The sequence below is a fragment of the Lontra canadensis genome, unplaced genomic scaffold (genome assembly GCF_010015895.1).
Source record: "Lontra canadensis isolate GAN:19392208 unplaced genomic scaffold, GSC_riverotter_1.0 scaffold72, whole genome shotgun sequence".
Classification (NCBI taxonomy): domain Eukaryota; kingdom Metazoa; phylum Chordata; class Mammalia; order Carnivora; family Mustelidae; genus Lontra; species Lontra canadensis.
Window position 1 is genome coordinate 6,843,005 of NW_022631066.1, and position 17,898 is coordinate 6,860,902.

Sequence of the window (17,898 nt, forward strand, 5' to 3'; positions counted from 1 at the left end):
TTTTTTTTAAGATTTTATTTATTTATTTGACAGAGAGAGATCACAAGCAGGCAGAGAGGCAGGCAGAGAGAGAGGAGGAAGCAGGCTCCCTGCTGAGCAGAGAGCCCGATGCGGGGCTCGATCCCAGGACTCTGAGATCATGACCTGAGCCGAAGGCAGCGGCTTAACCCACTGAGCCACCCAGGCACCCCCAGGGCTGGACTCTTCTCAGAGCTGGTTTCATTCCCTCAGCAGGGGCCCTGGCAACAGCGGGGGACACATTGAACTACTTTTTACTCTCCCTGAGTCGAAATCGAGTTGTAACAGTAACCATGACCTTAGACAGGTTTCTCTCTATCGGACTCCATGATTCACCCTCCACATCCTTCAAAGTGTGAGTGGAATAGAATATAATATCTTTTCCTCTTTTATGAGCAATAAAGAATATGAGAGAGAGGGGCTCTCATCGAGCTTAAGCATTAGGACACGTGGATGAAGGATCTTCACGGAGATGGGCGGAGTGGCATCGACCAGAGGGGACCCACCTCTCTGGCTCCAGAAGCCTGCGGACAGCTTTGCAGGACTATTGGGGGCTGGCCTGGAGGAGTCACTAGAGGACTGCAGACATTACATAAAAATCCTTGATCTCCATTCTCCACCAAGAGAAGACATTTCCCTGACCCAAAGTAGAGCTTGGAGAGGTGAACTGTGAAATTGACAACAAAGGGGGTCCTGATGGTAATTTCATCTTTATGGAGCCATTTCTGTTCTCCAGGCACGGTGTTAAGGGCTTCACGAGCAGCAAATATCTCATACAGACCTCATCACCATCCTCTGAGTTAAGTTCTATTCTCAGCCTTATTTTACACGAGAAGAGACAGTTGTTCGAAGAAGTGGTGAGGCTCTGAAATGGAAGCGCTGGGATTTGAACAAAGATTCCGGTGTAAAGCCTGATTTTTTAATGATCACATGAGAGCCCCAACCTGATTAGTCCACTCTACCCTAGTGATGCACAGCCTTGTGATATTACCCTTCCCCTCCAGCTCTGAAGGAGAAAGGAAAGGGTAAATGTGCAGTGTCCTGACAGATGCATCTTACAGAAAGAGTCACGGTCTCATCCCCGAAGCGTGTGTTCCATGAGGAGTGGTATCGGCCATGATTTATAGCCTCACACGTAGAACACGCTCATCCTGGTAAGTATGCAGCACTGGACCCATCTTCCCAGGTCCGGTACTTAGCATTACAGTGACACAGTACCAATTCTCCTTCCCCTAGAGATGGCTGTCTTTGGGCGATGGCTGCCCAAGTAAGATTTCTGTGTGATTTTCTCTTTGATTTTGCTCGTGGACCATTTCTAGCTCAGTGACTACAAAACAAATCAGTCACCAAGTAGAAATACAGTGGAATCCTAAATATAGGCCTGGCAAACAGAAATACTCCAGTATTATTGAGAAATCTGGCTTCAAGGAAAACAGCACATACCCAACTCTTGTGAGTAACCCATGATGTAGACGACTTAGCGGGACGACAAAGTTCAGTCGCCCCAAATTCAGGCTCTGTCCATATTTACAAGGCAAATAGTTGTCATAATAGTTTTATCATTACCATTCAACTTTGAGGACAAAGAGAATTTCTAGCAATTCTAAGACTGTTTGTGGCTGGAGGTCCATCCTAGGCTGTCGGGTTACTCAGTGAATTAGCAGAGAGCCAGCTAAGGGAGCAGAAGGAAGAAGTGTCAAGCCTAGAAAGGTGCCCTCGGAAGTGATTACATTACCTACAAGTGACCTCTGATGGCCAGGACTGATGGCTTACCATGAGAGCACTAGTTGTAGGCTTGCAAAATGCTCACCGGGGACGTCCCTCCACTCATTCCAACATGCTGCTCCCTTCAAGCCCCTCCATCCTGTGCCCACGACCTCATCCTAGAGATTAGATGAAACTCTCTTTAACTTGAAGGTTACAGAGTAGCTCACATCGAACATTTTAATTTAGTTCGCCCCAAACCACTCTAAACTTGAACTTGGAGTACAGTCATCCATCAGAACTTTCCTAATTAAATTGGCATAAATTAAGGCTTAATGTCAACATCAGAACTTGGTCACAGAAACCATAACACAGACGGTGCCAGGGGCTTCTCGTGTGCAGCCCACATGCCGTGACCTGTACAAAGGCGTTTCTGTTCGGTTACAAATCACTGGGTTCCTTAACAAAAGAAGGGCAAAGCTCGATGTATCAGGTCTGCTTACCTTCAAGGCAAATCTGAATAAAAGTGCCTCTCTGTGGACTCGTCATCCAGGGACCCCTGTAACAGTTCCGATGCTCCCAGGCGAGGAGGAAGAGGAAAGGAGTTTCACCCTAGGAATGCTGGTCCCGCGTGAGGTTTGCAGCGTTAATCAGCTTAACCAGAATCACACAGCTCTTGGGCAACAGGGCTGTGTTCCTGCTCTTTCTTGAAGCCAGGTGTGCAGACTTTACCCCACCAGCGGGGGTCAAACAGGGTGGGGTGGGGGTGGGGGGTTACCAGCAGCATGGGTATCACCTGGAGGTCTTTCAAGATCAGAGTCTCAAAATCTGTCCAGACATTCAGGATCAGAAACTCTCGGGACAGAGATGGATGTTCTGTGTTTGGATACATCCTCTGGCTGATGCTGATGTACGCCAACGTCTCTGAACTACTGCACTTGATCATGAGGTCCCCTTAAATCAAGCTCTCAAGACCACTGAAGAAGAAACCAGTCTCATTTTGAAATCAAATAAAGGTGGTTAAAAGACATGGGGCTTCGGTGGGACATGGCGAGGGGTATCTGCCTACCGGTAAGAAAGAAGCAGAAGAGATGCATTTAATTGAGTGCCATGAGGCATTTTGGCAGGAAAATGGGCTTTTTCCCTTGTCAAGATATATCATTAAAAAAATAAGAAAAATATTAGGCCTCTGTTTTCCAAGAAAAATAACTAAAGCCAGGGTTATTTTCTATTTTCATAATTTTGCTGGGTTATCTGTAATGAGGCTTACACATTTCTAGAACTTACCTACTGAAATGATGTTTAGGTTTCCTCAAAAAAATATAAACTATATTGCATCATCAGTAATATTATATCCGTAGGCACAGTCTGTTAAATCTGTGAGAGTTTATGCATTGACTTACTGCCCAACTGCCCAACTTTATGACTTAAAAAAAATTCTTCACCTCCCTTTTTGTTTCCATTTCTCCTTACCTAGAACAGATTTCATTTGGTGGTTAGCTAGAATGCTGATCTATTATCCTTCAGGGTTCCGGAGTTTGCTGATTTATATGCATTTATGAGTCAGTGAATAATGCTTCCAGGTGAACTGCATTATATCGGTTTTGCAAAAACTGACTCAGATTCTGACATCCAGTAACAGAAGGTCATACAAATCATCACATCAACACTAGACTTTATTACATTTGTTTGTAATTTATTTTGCTTATGGTTTAATGTCTTACAAGCAGAAGAATATTATTGACATCAAAGAAGTTGTAGCCTGACCAGCAGGTGTCTGTCCACTTCAAATACTACAAACATTCTTTGTTGGCAAAACAATATTGTTTGAAAGTTTACCAGCATTAATTTAGAATTGGCTAATTACTGAAGAAAAGATAGGCGTTCCATCATGGTTCTGGGCACTGACACAAAATTTCAGTTGAGGACAACCTGACATTTATATCCCAAAACAAAAGTGTATCATAAAATTAATAAGTTAATGAACTAAAAGACACATAGCCTTTCTGGAAGATAAAAATGCTTAATTTACAAGCCACTCTGGAGTACAAGGAAAGAAACAAAATGAAGCTGTATAAATTCATTTTTGAAGGATTTTGAGACTCTCAGCTTATATTTTAATATTTTGTTCATATATAGCCAACAGTAAGAGAGAAAACCAACCTAGTGTCAGCCCAAAGTTCTGCAGGAGAAACATCAACCAGGGTCGCCGTGTTTGAACATGAGTCATTTCAGGAAGCTAAAAAAAGAATAAAAAACCAGAATAAGATCCAGATATACTCACTGCTGGGAAAAGTTTGGTGGGAAAACACGAGAGACTCTGTTATTCAGAACTTAATAACCTTTCAAATTCCCAAAACAGTTACAAAATGCTTGATACCTACTCTTGACCAAAATTTAAAAGTGTAAGATAAATTAAGTCATTCAACTGTGGTTAGAAGGATTGTAGCATTGCCAGAAGTCTTAAAATGACATAGTTATCAGCCTAAAGCAAACCCAATCCTTCTTACTTTGGTTTTCTGAGAGTGCTTAAATGTGAAATAGATAATAAAGTATTATTTTTGACTCTTCTGTTAGGCTTATGAAGCCGCTAGATGTACTGGTTGTTACGAAGCACATATTTGTTTCCTTTCAAAGAGATCACCAAGGTCTTCCTGACCTTCAGAACAATAAAGACATCATGCCCTAAAGCTGTATTTTACTCTGAGAGAGGCAAGTGGCAAAACAGCAAGAGGCTGTTTTTTTAGTGGAATGGCTTTAACACCACGTGGAAGAAAATGTTCTCATGAGAGTCTAGGGGAAAAGCAGCTCAATGTGTTCCTTTTTTTTTTTTTTTTTAATCTCTTTATATTTATTTATTTATTTTTTTCATTATGTTAGTCACCATACAGTACATCATTAGTTTTTGGTATCGTGTTCCACGACTCATTTTTTTTTTAATTGAAGTGCACTTGACACACATTATTACCTTAGTTTTGAGTGTACAACATAGTGATTTCACATCTCTGTATGTTCTACTGTGCTCACTACAGATGTAGCGACGGTCTACCTTACAAGGCTAGAATACCAGTGACCATATTCCCTATGCTGTAGCTTTCATCCCCACGATGTTTCTGTCTCATATTCCTTTGAATCCCTCATTATGCGAAGGAGAGAGTGACGTATCTCTTGCATGACATAGTCATTTCTATTGGGAAACCGGCTTAAGTCAACATCTAGGGAAAACCTCACTGGACCATGACATTATTAACATTTTGGGTTGGATAATTCTTTGTTATGGGTTAAAGGATGTTCAGCAGCATCCCTGGCTTCTACCTGATGGATGTCAGCTGTTAGCTCTGACTCCAGTTGTGACAACCACAAATGTCTCCAAATGTTGTTCCAAGTTCCCCAGGGGGTTAAAAAAAAAATCACCTCTGTTTGAGAACTACCAGGTTATTTACAGCAAGAAAAAGGTAAAACCTGTAAAATATGCAAGGGTCTTAGATTTATGGCAATAAAAAGTTGATGTATTCTTTTTCTAGGTTGACTTGTTTTTTTTAATATCTCTCCAAGAGCGTCCTGAATGTTCTCTTTGGGTATGCTTGAGATGGTTGTTTCTCCCTTCTTAATTAGAGAAATTGACAGGATGAGGATGAGGGTTATTGTGATCTGCTATCTCACACCCTCACATGGAGCAGTGGACCAAAAGGTAAAGTAGGATCCAGAAATGCTGTCCTGGGTGGATGACCTTAAACAGATTATGTGTCCTTTTGGTCTTTTTCTGCCATATTTAAACATAAGCTTACCAATACTACATTATAGTAAAAAGTATGTATGTATGGTTCATTATCTATTATAAATTTAAAATGACATTTTGAAAATCCATAGACCATTCCCAAAGGGCTGGCAATTGATGGGACTAACAAGATACATGCACTGGAGTTTCCAAGACAGCTGATTCTCAGGAGTTTGTAAGCAATTTCCAAGTGTTTACTTCAAGGCCAGAGAACATAGGTGACCAGTTTCCTTCTATCTCAATAATTTGTCTCTCAGACCATCTGTGAGACATAATTATGCCATCTCTGGTCACAAAAAGGCTCAAACTTTGATTAACCTTATTTCCAAATATACTAAGACATTGTGTAATTCCTTCTCCTTGTTTTTCGAGCAAGGTAATTAATATTCATCCTCAAAATGTGGATGAATTAACAACTTGTCTTATGTCTACTATGTCTGGTGCCATCTGACTGTTGTTCCTCTCTGATGAAGTAGAAGTAATTTCTAGAAAGATTTTTTTTTTTGGCAAATACTCCTATAATATGAATAATTGGATGAACCATCATGATTGCTTTTAGTGTATTGTTGAGAAAATACTTCAGCCAAGATACAAAGCATGCTGGTGAAACAGTTCTAGTTCCAAACATAGAACTTGAGATTCATTTTCAAACCACCTATGTCTTAACCTACATTTTAGAAAGCTCATTTTTGAAGTTCCATCTTTGCTGCAAACATCTACTCAGGGTCTTTGGTTGGAAAGGTGTATGTCTTCATCAGCTAGACTTAAGGGCCAAAATGTTTAAAATACAAAACTGCAGAGATTAAATTAGCGTCTTGGGACTTCCTTCATAATCTCCATCAGTTTCTGTCCCAACTAAATCCCAAAATGCCACAATTTTTAAAAATAATTTTTGGACCTATTGTTTTTCTCACCAGCCTAAGTTTATAGACCAGCTACTGGCTTATAGTGTGTGACACACAATAAAAGTGAATAAATGTGTTTAGAAGAGTTTCCAGTGACCCCACTCCCAGTAAGAAAATCAAGAATCCTTGATTCTGAGTACATAAATGGCATTATCCACAAGAAGACACCGTGAGGATTTTTACAGCTCCAGGAGCCACCAGTCCCATGAATGCAATGTCTTCTGGGAAGTTTTGCAGCAGGGTCCCTGTTTTTACTTTTTAATCAAAATGACTGCCTCTACGATCTCACCATCCATGTAGGTGGGACTTCTAGCAGCTCATCTTTTCCTTGAACTCCTTCAGGATGCTCTGGCTGAAGGTTTTATGCAGCACTTACTTTCATTGACATCCATTTTGTCATGCCCTGTCTTAAGTCCTGCACCCTCATTTACTACTACATTATTAAACTCCTTTTATTTAGGAGGAAACAATGGTTCAAGGAGGATAATAACTTACTCAGTCACATAGATGTGACATCAGAATGAGGACAAGAAGCCAGCTCATCTTGTTACTGTAGGACTGCAGGAATGCAGACAACACTGACTCCATCTTTGGCCCTCCATTGTGTTCATGTTTGTTCAGTGAGCTCTCTTAGGGCTACATGTTCTGGCCCTCTTGGAGATAAATATACATGCCCTAGACATGCCCACTGAGGATGAGATTGGGGGAAGCTTGTTTTGGTTTCCCATGATTCTGTTAGAGATAACATAGTCTTTCTCCTTCCTGATGCACAGGTAATGCCCAAGATCTAATTAAAGCTTAGCTGTCAATTAGGGGCATGCATGCCTTTGGAGTTGCATGTGAACACTTTGATCTCATGACAATGAACTTCTGTGTTTTCCCTCTATATAATTGGTGCACTAAGGTCTACACTAAGGTCTGGATTTTGCAGAGAATAACTATGCTGCTGCCATGTATCATTGCCTGCCCAATTCCACCCCCACCATCAGTAAATTATCCTGAATAAAATTCTGTATAAACTATATGGAGTGGTCTGCTTCATTTTCTGTTCTCACCATGCTTTCTCGGTTTGGGGGTTACTTTACTGTCTCTCTTCTACCTTCTAAAGAACTATAAAGACCAGCTCTCTGCCTGAAATTCATTTCTATTATGACTAACACGTTTCCACCTAATTAGAAAAAAGTGGAAATATCAAAGCTAACAATGTTCAAATAGACATAAAAGTCACTGCATGTAATAAAAACATAATGAAAATATATTCTGCAACATATAGATATCATGCTGCTTTTGTTATAAAAGATATCATGCTATTGATTCTGTTTTTAAGGCAGACAATGTGTACTTGAAAAAGCTATTTAAAAAAAGACTAACTTTGTGAGCCTATAAAAATGGACAAACGATGAAAATCAGCATTTCAAAAAAAAAGTTTAGGGAGAGTCTCATTCTGACATGGATCATCTTAATTTGGGTGGTCGATCCGAACTTCTCATGTCTGTACACAAATGGGCTTGGTAAGAAAATCCAGCTAAGCCTGCTTTTGAGACAATACTTGGCTCTTTTTTGAATGATTATGGATGAACATATAAATCATAATATCTCTTGGATATACACCAAAATACCAGAGAGTCTTACAAAAAGTCTTTCCAAAAGATACAAATGTAAAATGCCAAATCTCAACCATGTCTGATTACAGCATTTCACTTCCTTTGAATCTACCCACATTTTTTTTTTATCATTTCAGTAAGTAAATTTTGAAGGAAAATGAAGATCCATATGAACTAATTTTCAAGGGTTTACAGTTTGTTTTTTTCTTTTAAAGAAATTCCTGATGTCAGTTTTATTGCCCCCATTTTCCCCCTGGATTTCAAGAGAGGAAAACCTCCTTTTCCTCCAGGGCAATTAAATTATTTTATTGAACAATTTTATAGATCTTGATTTATACCCTAAGACTAGAGAGGGTGAAATGTTGGATAGAGTATGTTAACTGAAGAAAAAGGTCAGGAAAAAAGAGAAATGTTAGCAAAACACCTTTGCCCAGAGATAGAGCCAAGAGATATCTATTTTTTAGATTTCTGCCAGAAACTTGGAAGCCTTGAGGTAGAAAATAATTTTCTTTTCTACCTGCAATGTTTAGCAAGTTCCCCAACTCAAGTCAGTGGATGCCTAAACATGGCAGTCAAGGAACTGTAATTTTCTAGCAAAAAAAAAAAAAAAAGGAGAGAGAGAGAAAAAAACAAAATCTTTAACTAAAAGATAGTCCTTTATCATGCCATTGTTTTATTTTGTTTTAAAATTTGAATCAGACACAGGAGAGAAATTCCCTGAGATGCACCAAGTCTACACGGTGACTGACTTGTCTGCAGATGTAGGTATTATAGGTATTATAGCCAACTGGTAATTAGAATTTCTGAACATTTTAGAAAGTGATATTAAGTAAATAATTTATATTCGAGGCAGTCCCCATAACCGTATTCATAGTCAAGCTGAAGTTTTAAAAGCAATGCTCATGGAGAGTGTTAGAACCCATCAGGAAAGAAACTGGATAAATTCTAATGTCTTGTGCTATGCAATTAATTATATACTAGGGAAGACATCACAAAGGAGGACGATCTATAAAACATTCTCTAGAACTTGGGTTTTTGGTTTCTCCTTACACATCTAAGCTTCAGAATCTTGCCATGCAAAGCCTTCTCTGTCTACTTCCATCTGTAATCTGAAACTGGTTTCTTGTTGGTGTTAAAGATCTCTCATTAGATATTTCAACATTGCTTTCAGTATGAATCATAAATGTACATACTGAAAAAGAAAGTTCTGTATCCGATGTTTCTAATAAACGCTAAAAAACCCCCAAACAAACCCGAAGTCCTTTCACCATGAAAAATTTACAGTTTAAATATAAATATTCAACATTCACTTGCTGAAGACATTTGGTGGATGTCTCCTGTGCAGGTAAGATTGTCATTCATATATTTTTCCTCTCTCAGGAATGCATAGATTTTGGCATTATCAACTTTCAAGAGAAATGATTTGCTCCTCCATTCGTGAAGCTCCCTTGATAACTGACTTATACAATCTTCTTTTCAGAAGATTCCTAAAATCCTTTGTGCACACTGAGTTATGTATCCATTTGCATTTGCTAAGAGGAGCCATTCTTGTTCCTAGAAACATGATGAGAGAAAATCTCAGAAACTTATTTTGTAGGCTGTCCTAGTAAAGCTTAATCTCTCTGGGGGAACATATTCCATGGACTGCTCTTACTGTCACATCTGTAATGAGCTTAGTTGTGTCCTTGCAGAAGACCCACAACTGAGAATAAGATGGAAATTTGTTAATGAAAGTCATGATTTGGCTTGCAAATCTGCAATTATCTGTTTGCATATGCAAACTATACCCTTAAAAATTTAATAACAAAACTTCTGGTTTCTGGTATGTCAGAGAAGATTAGAAGTCACCAATTCACCCAGCAACAAGTAAAAAGGATGAAGAAACTGAAAAATCAACAACTCTCCTCAGATATGACAGAAAAGTGAGATCAAATGGCTGGCCCAAACATTGGAGAGAAAGAAGAGTGTATATAGAGAATCCAGTGTACCTGAGCAGAAACCTACAACCAGAAACCAGTGCCAGGGCAGAGTAATGGACTGTAATGGACAAATTACTAGAGATTCAGTGTAGATAAGCCTACAAGTAAAAAAATCTAGGGGGACCCAGCTTTAAGTCTTAATCCTCACTTCTGTGGAATTTTTCTGCCAGGAGCTCTACTGAATTCTCACAGAGAGTATTGGGAGGAAAATCCCTTCATGTTTTTATCAGGAGGAAGATAAAGGAGCCATTTTGAAATATGCCAGAGAATTCTGATCTTAACAAGGACTTCTCTTAAGAGAAACTATTTTATCAGAGCCTAACCTGCTGGGGTTTTATTAGAGTTTTATTATCCACCTGCTAAAGAGAAATACTCAATTTCACCCCCCTCTAGCCATTCTCTTCCACCTAAAGAGGGAGGAGACAAGAAGTTCACCATCTGGGAGCACCAGCTCACCAAAATACCAAGACCCAATCAAAGACCTATATAATGCTTCCCCTCTCCCCATACCTTACTCCTGTATTATTAAAGGACTATTTACCACAGTTCCTTTTACCCAGTACATTATGTCTTCCTATCAACAAAAATAACACAAATTACATGAAAACCAAAAAACACAGTTTGAAGAGACTGAACAACCATTAGAACCGGAGTCAGATACAGCAGGAAAGTTGGCATTATCAGGCCAGTAGCTTAAAAAGACAAAACAAAACAAAACAGAAGACTATGGTATGGTAAAGGCTTTAATGGGAAAAGAAGACAACATAAACAATCAAAAATAATATCAACAGAGAGATGGAAATTTTAAGAAAGAATAAAAAAGAGATGTCAGAGATAAAAGGTGCTGCAAGAGAAATGAAGAATAAAGGGCTCGTTAGTAGATTGCACATGGCTGAGGAAAAACTCTGAGTTTGAAGATATGACAGTAGAAACTTCCAAAATTGAAAAGCAGAGAGAAGAAAGACTAAAAAAAAAAAAAAAAAACCCTTCAAAACACAATATCCAGGGACACCTGGTGGCTCAGTCAGTTGAGCAGCTGCCTTCCACTCAGGTCATGATTCCCAGAGTCCTGGGATCAAGTCCCACATTGGGATCCTTGCTCAGCAGGGAGCCTGCTTCGCTCTCTGCCTCTGCCTGTTTGTACACACACACTCTCTCTCTTTCTGACAAATAAATAAATAAAATATTTAAAAACAAACAAACAACTCCCACAATATTATAAAGTACTTCTATTACCCATGAAGTAGTGTTGAAAGTGGAACTGGATTACTTGTAAATGTATAAATAAATAAATGCAACCACTTAAAATACTAGAAAATAAATATAATTAATGTGCTAAGAAGTGAGTCAAAATGGAATTGTATAAAATGTTCAATTAAAATCACAAGGCAGAAAAAGTGTGGAAGACAAAAGTAGAAACAAAGAATAATGGGCAACAATTAGAAAACAGTAATGAATATGGTAGATATTAATCCAACTAGATCAAGAATCACTCTAAATGACAGTGGGATAAATACACTGAAAAAAGACAGGGATTTTCAGAATGGATCAAAAATAAGACCCAGGGGCACCTGGGTGGCTCAGTGGGTTAAGCCTCTGCTTTCAGCTCAGGTCATGATCTCAGGGTCCTGGGATCGAGTCCCGCATTGGGCTCTCTGCTCTGCAGAGAGTCTATTTCCTCCTCTCTCTCTCTCTGCCTGTCTCTCTGTCCACTTGTGATCTCTCTCTGTCAAATAAATAAAATCTTTAAAAAAAAAAAAAAAAGACCCAACCATATGCTGTCTACAAGAAGTCCACTTTAAATATAAAGACACATACAGATTAAAAAGTAAAGGGTTGCAAGATATATCACATTACACTAACTAAAAGAAAGCAAGATACCTATGTTAATTTCAAACAGAGCAGACTTCAGAGCAAAGAATGGTGTCAAGTATAAAGATGGCCATTAGATAAAGAAAAAAGACTCAATACTCCAAAAAGACATACTAATCCTTATTATGTGTGTACCTAACAACAGAGTATTAAAATATGTGAAACAAAAATGGACAGAACAGCAAAGAGAAAGAGAAGGATCCACTATTCGATTGGAGACTTTAACACCACTCTCTCAGAAATGGGCAGATCCAGCAGGACAAAATCGTTAAGATCACAGTTGAACTAAAGAGCACCATCAATCCACTGGATATTATTGACATCTGTAAACTACTTCATCCAATAGCAGAAGAATACACATGTTTTTGCAAGCTCACATGGAACAAGATAGTTCGCAAGCTCACATGGAACAAGATAGTTCGCGTTCTCAGCCATTAAACACATCATAATAAATTTTAAAGAATAGAAATCACACAATGTCTACTTCAGCTAACAATGGAATTAAACAAGAAATCAGTGACAGAAAAGTAGCTGAATAATTCCCAAATACATGGAAATTAAATAACATAATTCTAAATAACACAAAGGTCAATAAAGAAATCTCAAGAAAAATTTTAAAGTATTTGAGCTAAAAGAAAATAGAAATCCAAGTTATCAAAATTTGTGGGGCTCAGAGTGAAAGAAGTGTGTAAAGCAAAATTGTAGCATTGAATGCATAGATTAGAAAAGAACAAAAATCTAAAATCAATCATGCAGACTTCCAATTTAGGACACTAGAAGAATAGCAAGTTAAATCCAAAGTAAGGAGGAAAAAAAGCAAATAACAACATTAGAGTAGATATCAATAAAATTGAAAATAGGAAATGAGTAGAGAACATCAGCAAAACCAAAAGTTGTTTCTGTGAAAAGGTCAACAAAATCAGTAAGCCTCTACACAGGCTAAGGAAAAAAAAAAAAGAAAACACACATTGCTAATATCAGAAATCAAAGATACCACTACAAATACCAAGGGTAATAAAAGCATAATAAAGGAATGTTATGAATACCTCAATATCCACAAGTTTGATCATCTAGAGGAAATACACCAATTCCTTGAAAAACATAGCTGTCAAAACTCACAAAAAAAGAAATACACAATTCGAATAGGCCTGTATCTATTTTAAAAATTGAATCAATAATTAATAATCTTCCAAAAGTGTATTCACCAGTGAATTCAACCAAACATTTAAGGAAGAAATCATACCAATTCTCTACAACCTTTTCTGGAAGATAGAAGCAGAGGGAATACTTCCCAACACATTCTGTGAGACTAGCAATATCTTAATATGGAAACTAATGACATCACAGAACAACTATAGGACAATACTTCTTATGAACAGAGATGCAAAACTTCTCAACAAAATATTAGAAAATTGAACCCAGCAATATATAAAAAGAATTATACACCACAATCAAGTGGGATTTATTCAATTATACAAGGTTGGTTCAATATTCCACAATCAATTACTGTGATCTACATTCCAACATCAACAGGTTAAGAAGCTATCAATAGATGCATTAAAAGCATTGGCAAAATTGAACATCTATTTATGATTAAAAACTCCCAGCAAATTAGGAAAAGAGAGCAACTTCCTCAAAATCATAATGAACATCTAAAACAAAAAAACCCTACAGGTAACATCATGCAGAAAATTTACTGCTAAGATCAGGGACAAGGCAAGGACATCCCCTCCCACCCCTGTTTTTTAACATCAGATTGGGATTCCTAGTGAGTGCAATAAGAGAATAAAAGGAAAGAAAAGAATACCCCCAAAATGCCATCTATGTATAAAATCCAAAAGAATCATTAAAAAAAAAAAACCCTCCTAGAATAAGTGCATATTGCAAGGTTGCATGATACAATGTTACTACACAAAAGTCAATTCTTACATATGAAGAAAATGAACAAGTGGAATTTGAATTAAAAACTCAATACCATTTATATTAGTACAAAAGTAGTGCAATACCTATGTATAAATCTATATGAGGAAAAATATAAAATTCTAGTAAAAGACATCAAGGACAAACTAAATAAATCTAGAGATATTCCATGTCCCTGGGCAGGAAAACTCAATATTGTCAAGATGTCAGTTCTTACTATAGATTCAACACAATCCCATTCAAAATCTCAGCAAACTATTTCATGGATATTGACAAACTGATTCCAGAATTTATATGAAGAGGCAAGAGACCCAGAATGGCCACCATAATATTGAAGAAGAATGAAGTTGGAGAGTTGACACTATCCCTCTTCAGACTTACTATAAAAACTATCACAACAGTGTGGAACTGGTGAAAGAATAGAAAAAACAGATCAATGGAAGAGAATAAAGAGGCCAGAAATAAAACCACATAAATATAGTCAATGGGTCTTTGACAAAGGAGCAAAAATAATAAAATGGAACAAAGATAGTCTTATCAACAAATGGTGTTGGAATTATCAGACAGCCACACGTGAAAAAATAAAAAACCCTATAATGAATCTGTTTGCAGAACTTCCACCCTTCACAAAAATTAAGTCAAGATGACTTATAGGTCTAAATGGAAAACACAAAACCATGAAACTCCTAGAAGATAACAAAAGAGAAAACATAGATGACCTTGGGTATAGTGATGCCTTCTTAAATATAAAACCAGAGACATGATTCATGAAAGAAATAATTGAGAAGTTGATTTCATTAAAATTAAATTTTCTTCTCTGTGAAAGACAATGTCAAGAAAATGAAAAGATAAACCAGAGCCTGGAAACACGTTTTTGCAGAAGACACATCTGATAAAAGACTGCTATCCAAAACATACAAAGAACTCTTAAAACATATAAATAAGAAACAACCTGGTTTAAAAAAAAAATGATTAAAAGACCTGAATAGACAGACACTTCCCCAAGGAAGGTACACAGATGGCAAATGAGCACATGAAAAGGTGTTCCACATCATATGTCACTAGAAAATTTCAAGGGAAAACAGCAATGAGATATCACTACACAACTACTAGCATGGCCAAAATCCAAACATTGAGAGCACTAAATGTTGACAAGGATCTGGAACAATAGGAACTCTGATATTACCGATGGGAATGCAAAATGGTACAATCACCTTGGAAATCTATTATAAAACTAGACATATTCTTATCATATGACTCAATGATTACACTCTTTGGTATCTTCCTAAGTATACAGAAAACTTAGGTTCATACAAAAACCTGCACACGGATATTTATAGCAGCTTTATTCATAGTTGCCAAAACCTGGAAGCAACCAAGATGTTCTTGGTAGGAGAATGGATACATGCACTGTGGTACATCCAGACAATATTATTTAGTGCTAAAAAGCAATGAGGTATGAAGCCAGGGAACAACCTGGAGGAAACTTAAAACATAGTACTAAGTGAAAGAAGCCAATTTCAAAAGGTACAAATTGTATGATTTCAACAACATTATATTTGGAAAAAGCAAAACTACAGAGATCAAAATAAAAAAAAAAGATTAGTGGTTTCAAGGAAAGGGAGGGATGAAAAGGGAGACTACAGAGGATTTTTAGAGCAGGGAAATATTCTATATGATATTACAAGGTTCATTTGTTATTTGTCAAAACCCATAGAATATACACCACCACACATGAATCCAAATGTAAACTACAGACTTTGGGTGATAATAACATGTCAGTGTAGTTTCATCAATTATCATAAATGTACCTCTGTGGTGTGGGATGCTGAGAGTGGGGGAAGGTATGCATGTATAGGTCAGATGTTATTTGGGAACTCTCTGTACTTTCTACTCAATTTTTTCATGAACCTCCAACTGCTCTAAAAGAGATAAAGTTTTTTTTAATTAAAAGAAAATCCATTTCCCAGTTACACTAACCACACTTCAAGTGCTTGATGACACAGCCATACGTGGGGAGTGACCCACTGTTGCAGATAGTACAGACCAAAAAAAAAAAAAAAAAAAGCTGATTTTCTAAGTCACCAGATAAATTTTTTAAAGGTTTTATTTATTTGAGAGAGAGAGAGAGAGCACGATGTGGGGAGGGACAGAAGGAGAAGCCAACTCCCCGCTGAGCAGGGAGCTCAAAGCAGGGCTCAATCCCAGGACCTGAGATCATGATCTGAGCCAAAGTCAGATGCTTAACTGGCTGAACCATCCAAGCACCCCTGTCACTGGATAAATTAAAGAAACACCCTTAGAAGGAAGTATAGGCCCACTGGGAGAAGAATTATAATGGTTATGGATCATTTTATATTTCTTCTGTTCTACCCACACATTCTTATTAATCTAAAAATAGAAAAAAAAGGAAAAGAAGGAAAAACTAGAGCATATTTTGAGTTACTGGACTATTTAGTGGCTTAGGTCAAACTAGATAGTGTCATTTCAAAGTCTTCTATTTATACTCAGGACAGAAGGATTTTTTTTTTGCCAAATATTTTCCACAGTCTTATACCACTACTATATCTAGATTTTTTTTTTTCAAATGATCCTTATTGCTACAAAGAGTCACTGGAACATCTGTATATTGTCAAATGCATGAGGAAAAAAATGATCTATGCATATTCACTCATCCACATATTTAATGTTAATAAGGCCATCAATTTTTCTTTTGATCTTTTCAATTTTCTTTTGATCTTGAAGGTTTTTTTTTGTTACTTTCTTTTGATTTTGAAGGGTTATTTGATAATTATTAATTAATAACATGTTATCTAGAAATGATTACAAAGAGACATGTAGGAGTTCTTCCATTAAATAGATAGGTAGATAGGTTTATTATGGTTCTTAATGACACCCACAAGTTGACCCAGTGTTTGCAAAACCGAACACTCCGTCGATATGGTCCTTTATACATACGCTGTCTCCAAGAAAATTTTCTGAAGAAGTCATCCATGAGATCACAACTTGCTGAAAAATTGATAAATTAGAAAGACTGTTGGCCTTTATATACCCAATAAAAATAGATAGACTGATTTTTGTTTGTCTTTCTTCTCTCCTCTGTCAGCTGACCAACTTACTTGTTTTAGTAAGTATTCAACCACAGAAACAATCACATGACTTTTTTGCTTTTCTCCCAGATTGTTGACAGCATTCAGCCATACATAAGCTGTTTCTTCATAGCAGTGATCATCTCATGCATTCAATAACTGTTAGATGAACTGAATTGTAAACAACCTATGTTACTCCTAATGAGTAAACAAGATTGTACCTGGCATTCACTCTCATGGACTTCATAAGTTTGACAAGGAAGTTGCTCTACTAAAGGAAAAATCATGCAAGGATCAAATTTGTCATACAGTCTTCAATAAGAATTTAACATCCTCCCTTCTAACTTTCAGAAAAAAATGAAGATTTCTTCTATTTACATATTCTCATCAATGCATGTTTACTTATTCATATAACAATAATTGAGGAAAAAGAGCAAAACATGGATAAAATTGAGGCAGATTTCTGTTTCTAGCGAGTTAAAAAAAAAACAAGAGAAATGACCTCATGTGATTAATGATGGAAATATTCTGACTTATAAATGTCTTTATTTAAAAAACTGTATTCAATATAATATTATATTTAAAAATTACTGATTATAGGGGCACCTGGGTGGTTCAGTGGGTTGAGCCTCTGCTTTCGGCTCAGGTCATGATCTTGGGGTCCTGGGATCGAGCACTGCATTGGCCTCTCTGCTCAGCAGGGAGCCTGCTTCCCCCTCTCTTTCTGCCTACTTGTGATCTCTCTCTCTCTCTCTCTCTCTCTCTCTGTCAAATAAATAAATAAATAAATAAAATATTTTAAAAATTACTGTTTATAAAACATGTCCTTCTGATAAATAAAACTTTGTTACCCAGTGCCAATACCTTTTTTATTTCTGAGATGTTAAAACATGATTAAAAATTTAGCAGTTGTATGATACACATCAACATAAAAATCTGTTGTGTTTCTATCACAAATAATGAACACTTTGAGAAGGAAGGATATTAAGACAACTATTTCATCTGCAATAACATCAAAAAGAATAAAAT

At 37.1% G+C, this 17,898-nt stretch overlaps 1 protein-coding gene across 4 annotated transcripts in view; it reads right to left on the reverse strand.

The window, feature by feature from the left end:
* Positions 1-3,494: 3,494 nt before the first annotated feature.
* The window catches only part of SLC39A12 (solute carrier family 39 member 12), a 78,633-nt gene continuing 64,229 nt past the window's right edge, over positions 3,495-17,898 (reverse strand). For all 4 annotated transcript variants that reach the window (XM_032880885.1, XM_032880883.1, XM_032880886.1 and 1 more), the window contains one exon: positions 3,495-3,961. In XM_032880885.1, coding sequence (XP_032736776.1) covers positions 3,833-3,961 — 129 coding nt within the window. In that variant the 3' untranslated portion in view covers positions 3,495-3,832. The remainder of the gene's footprint in view (positions 3,962-17,898) is intronic.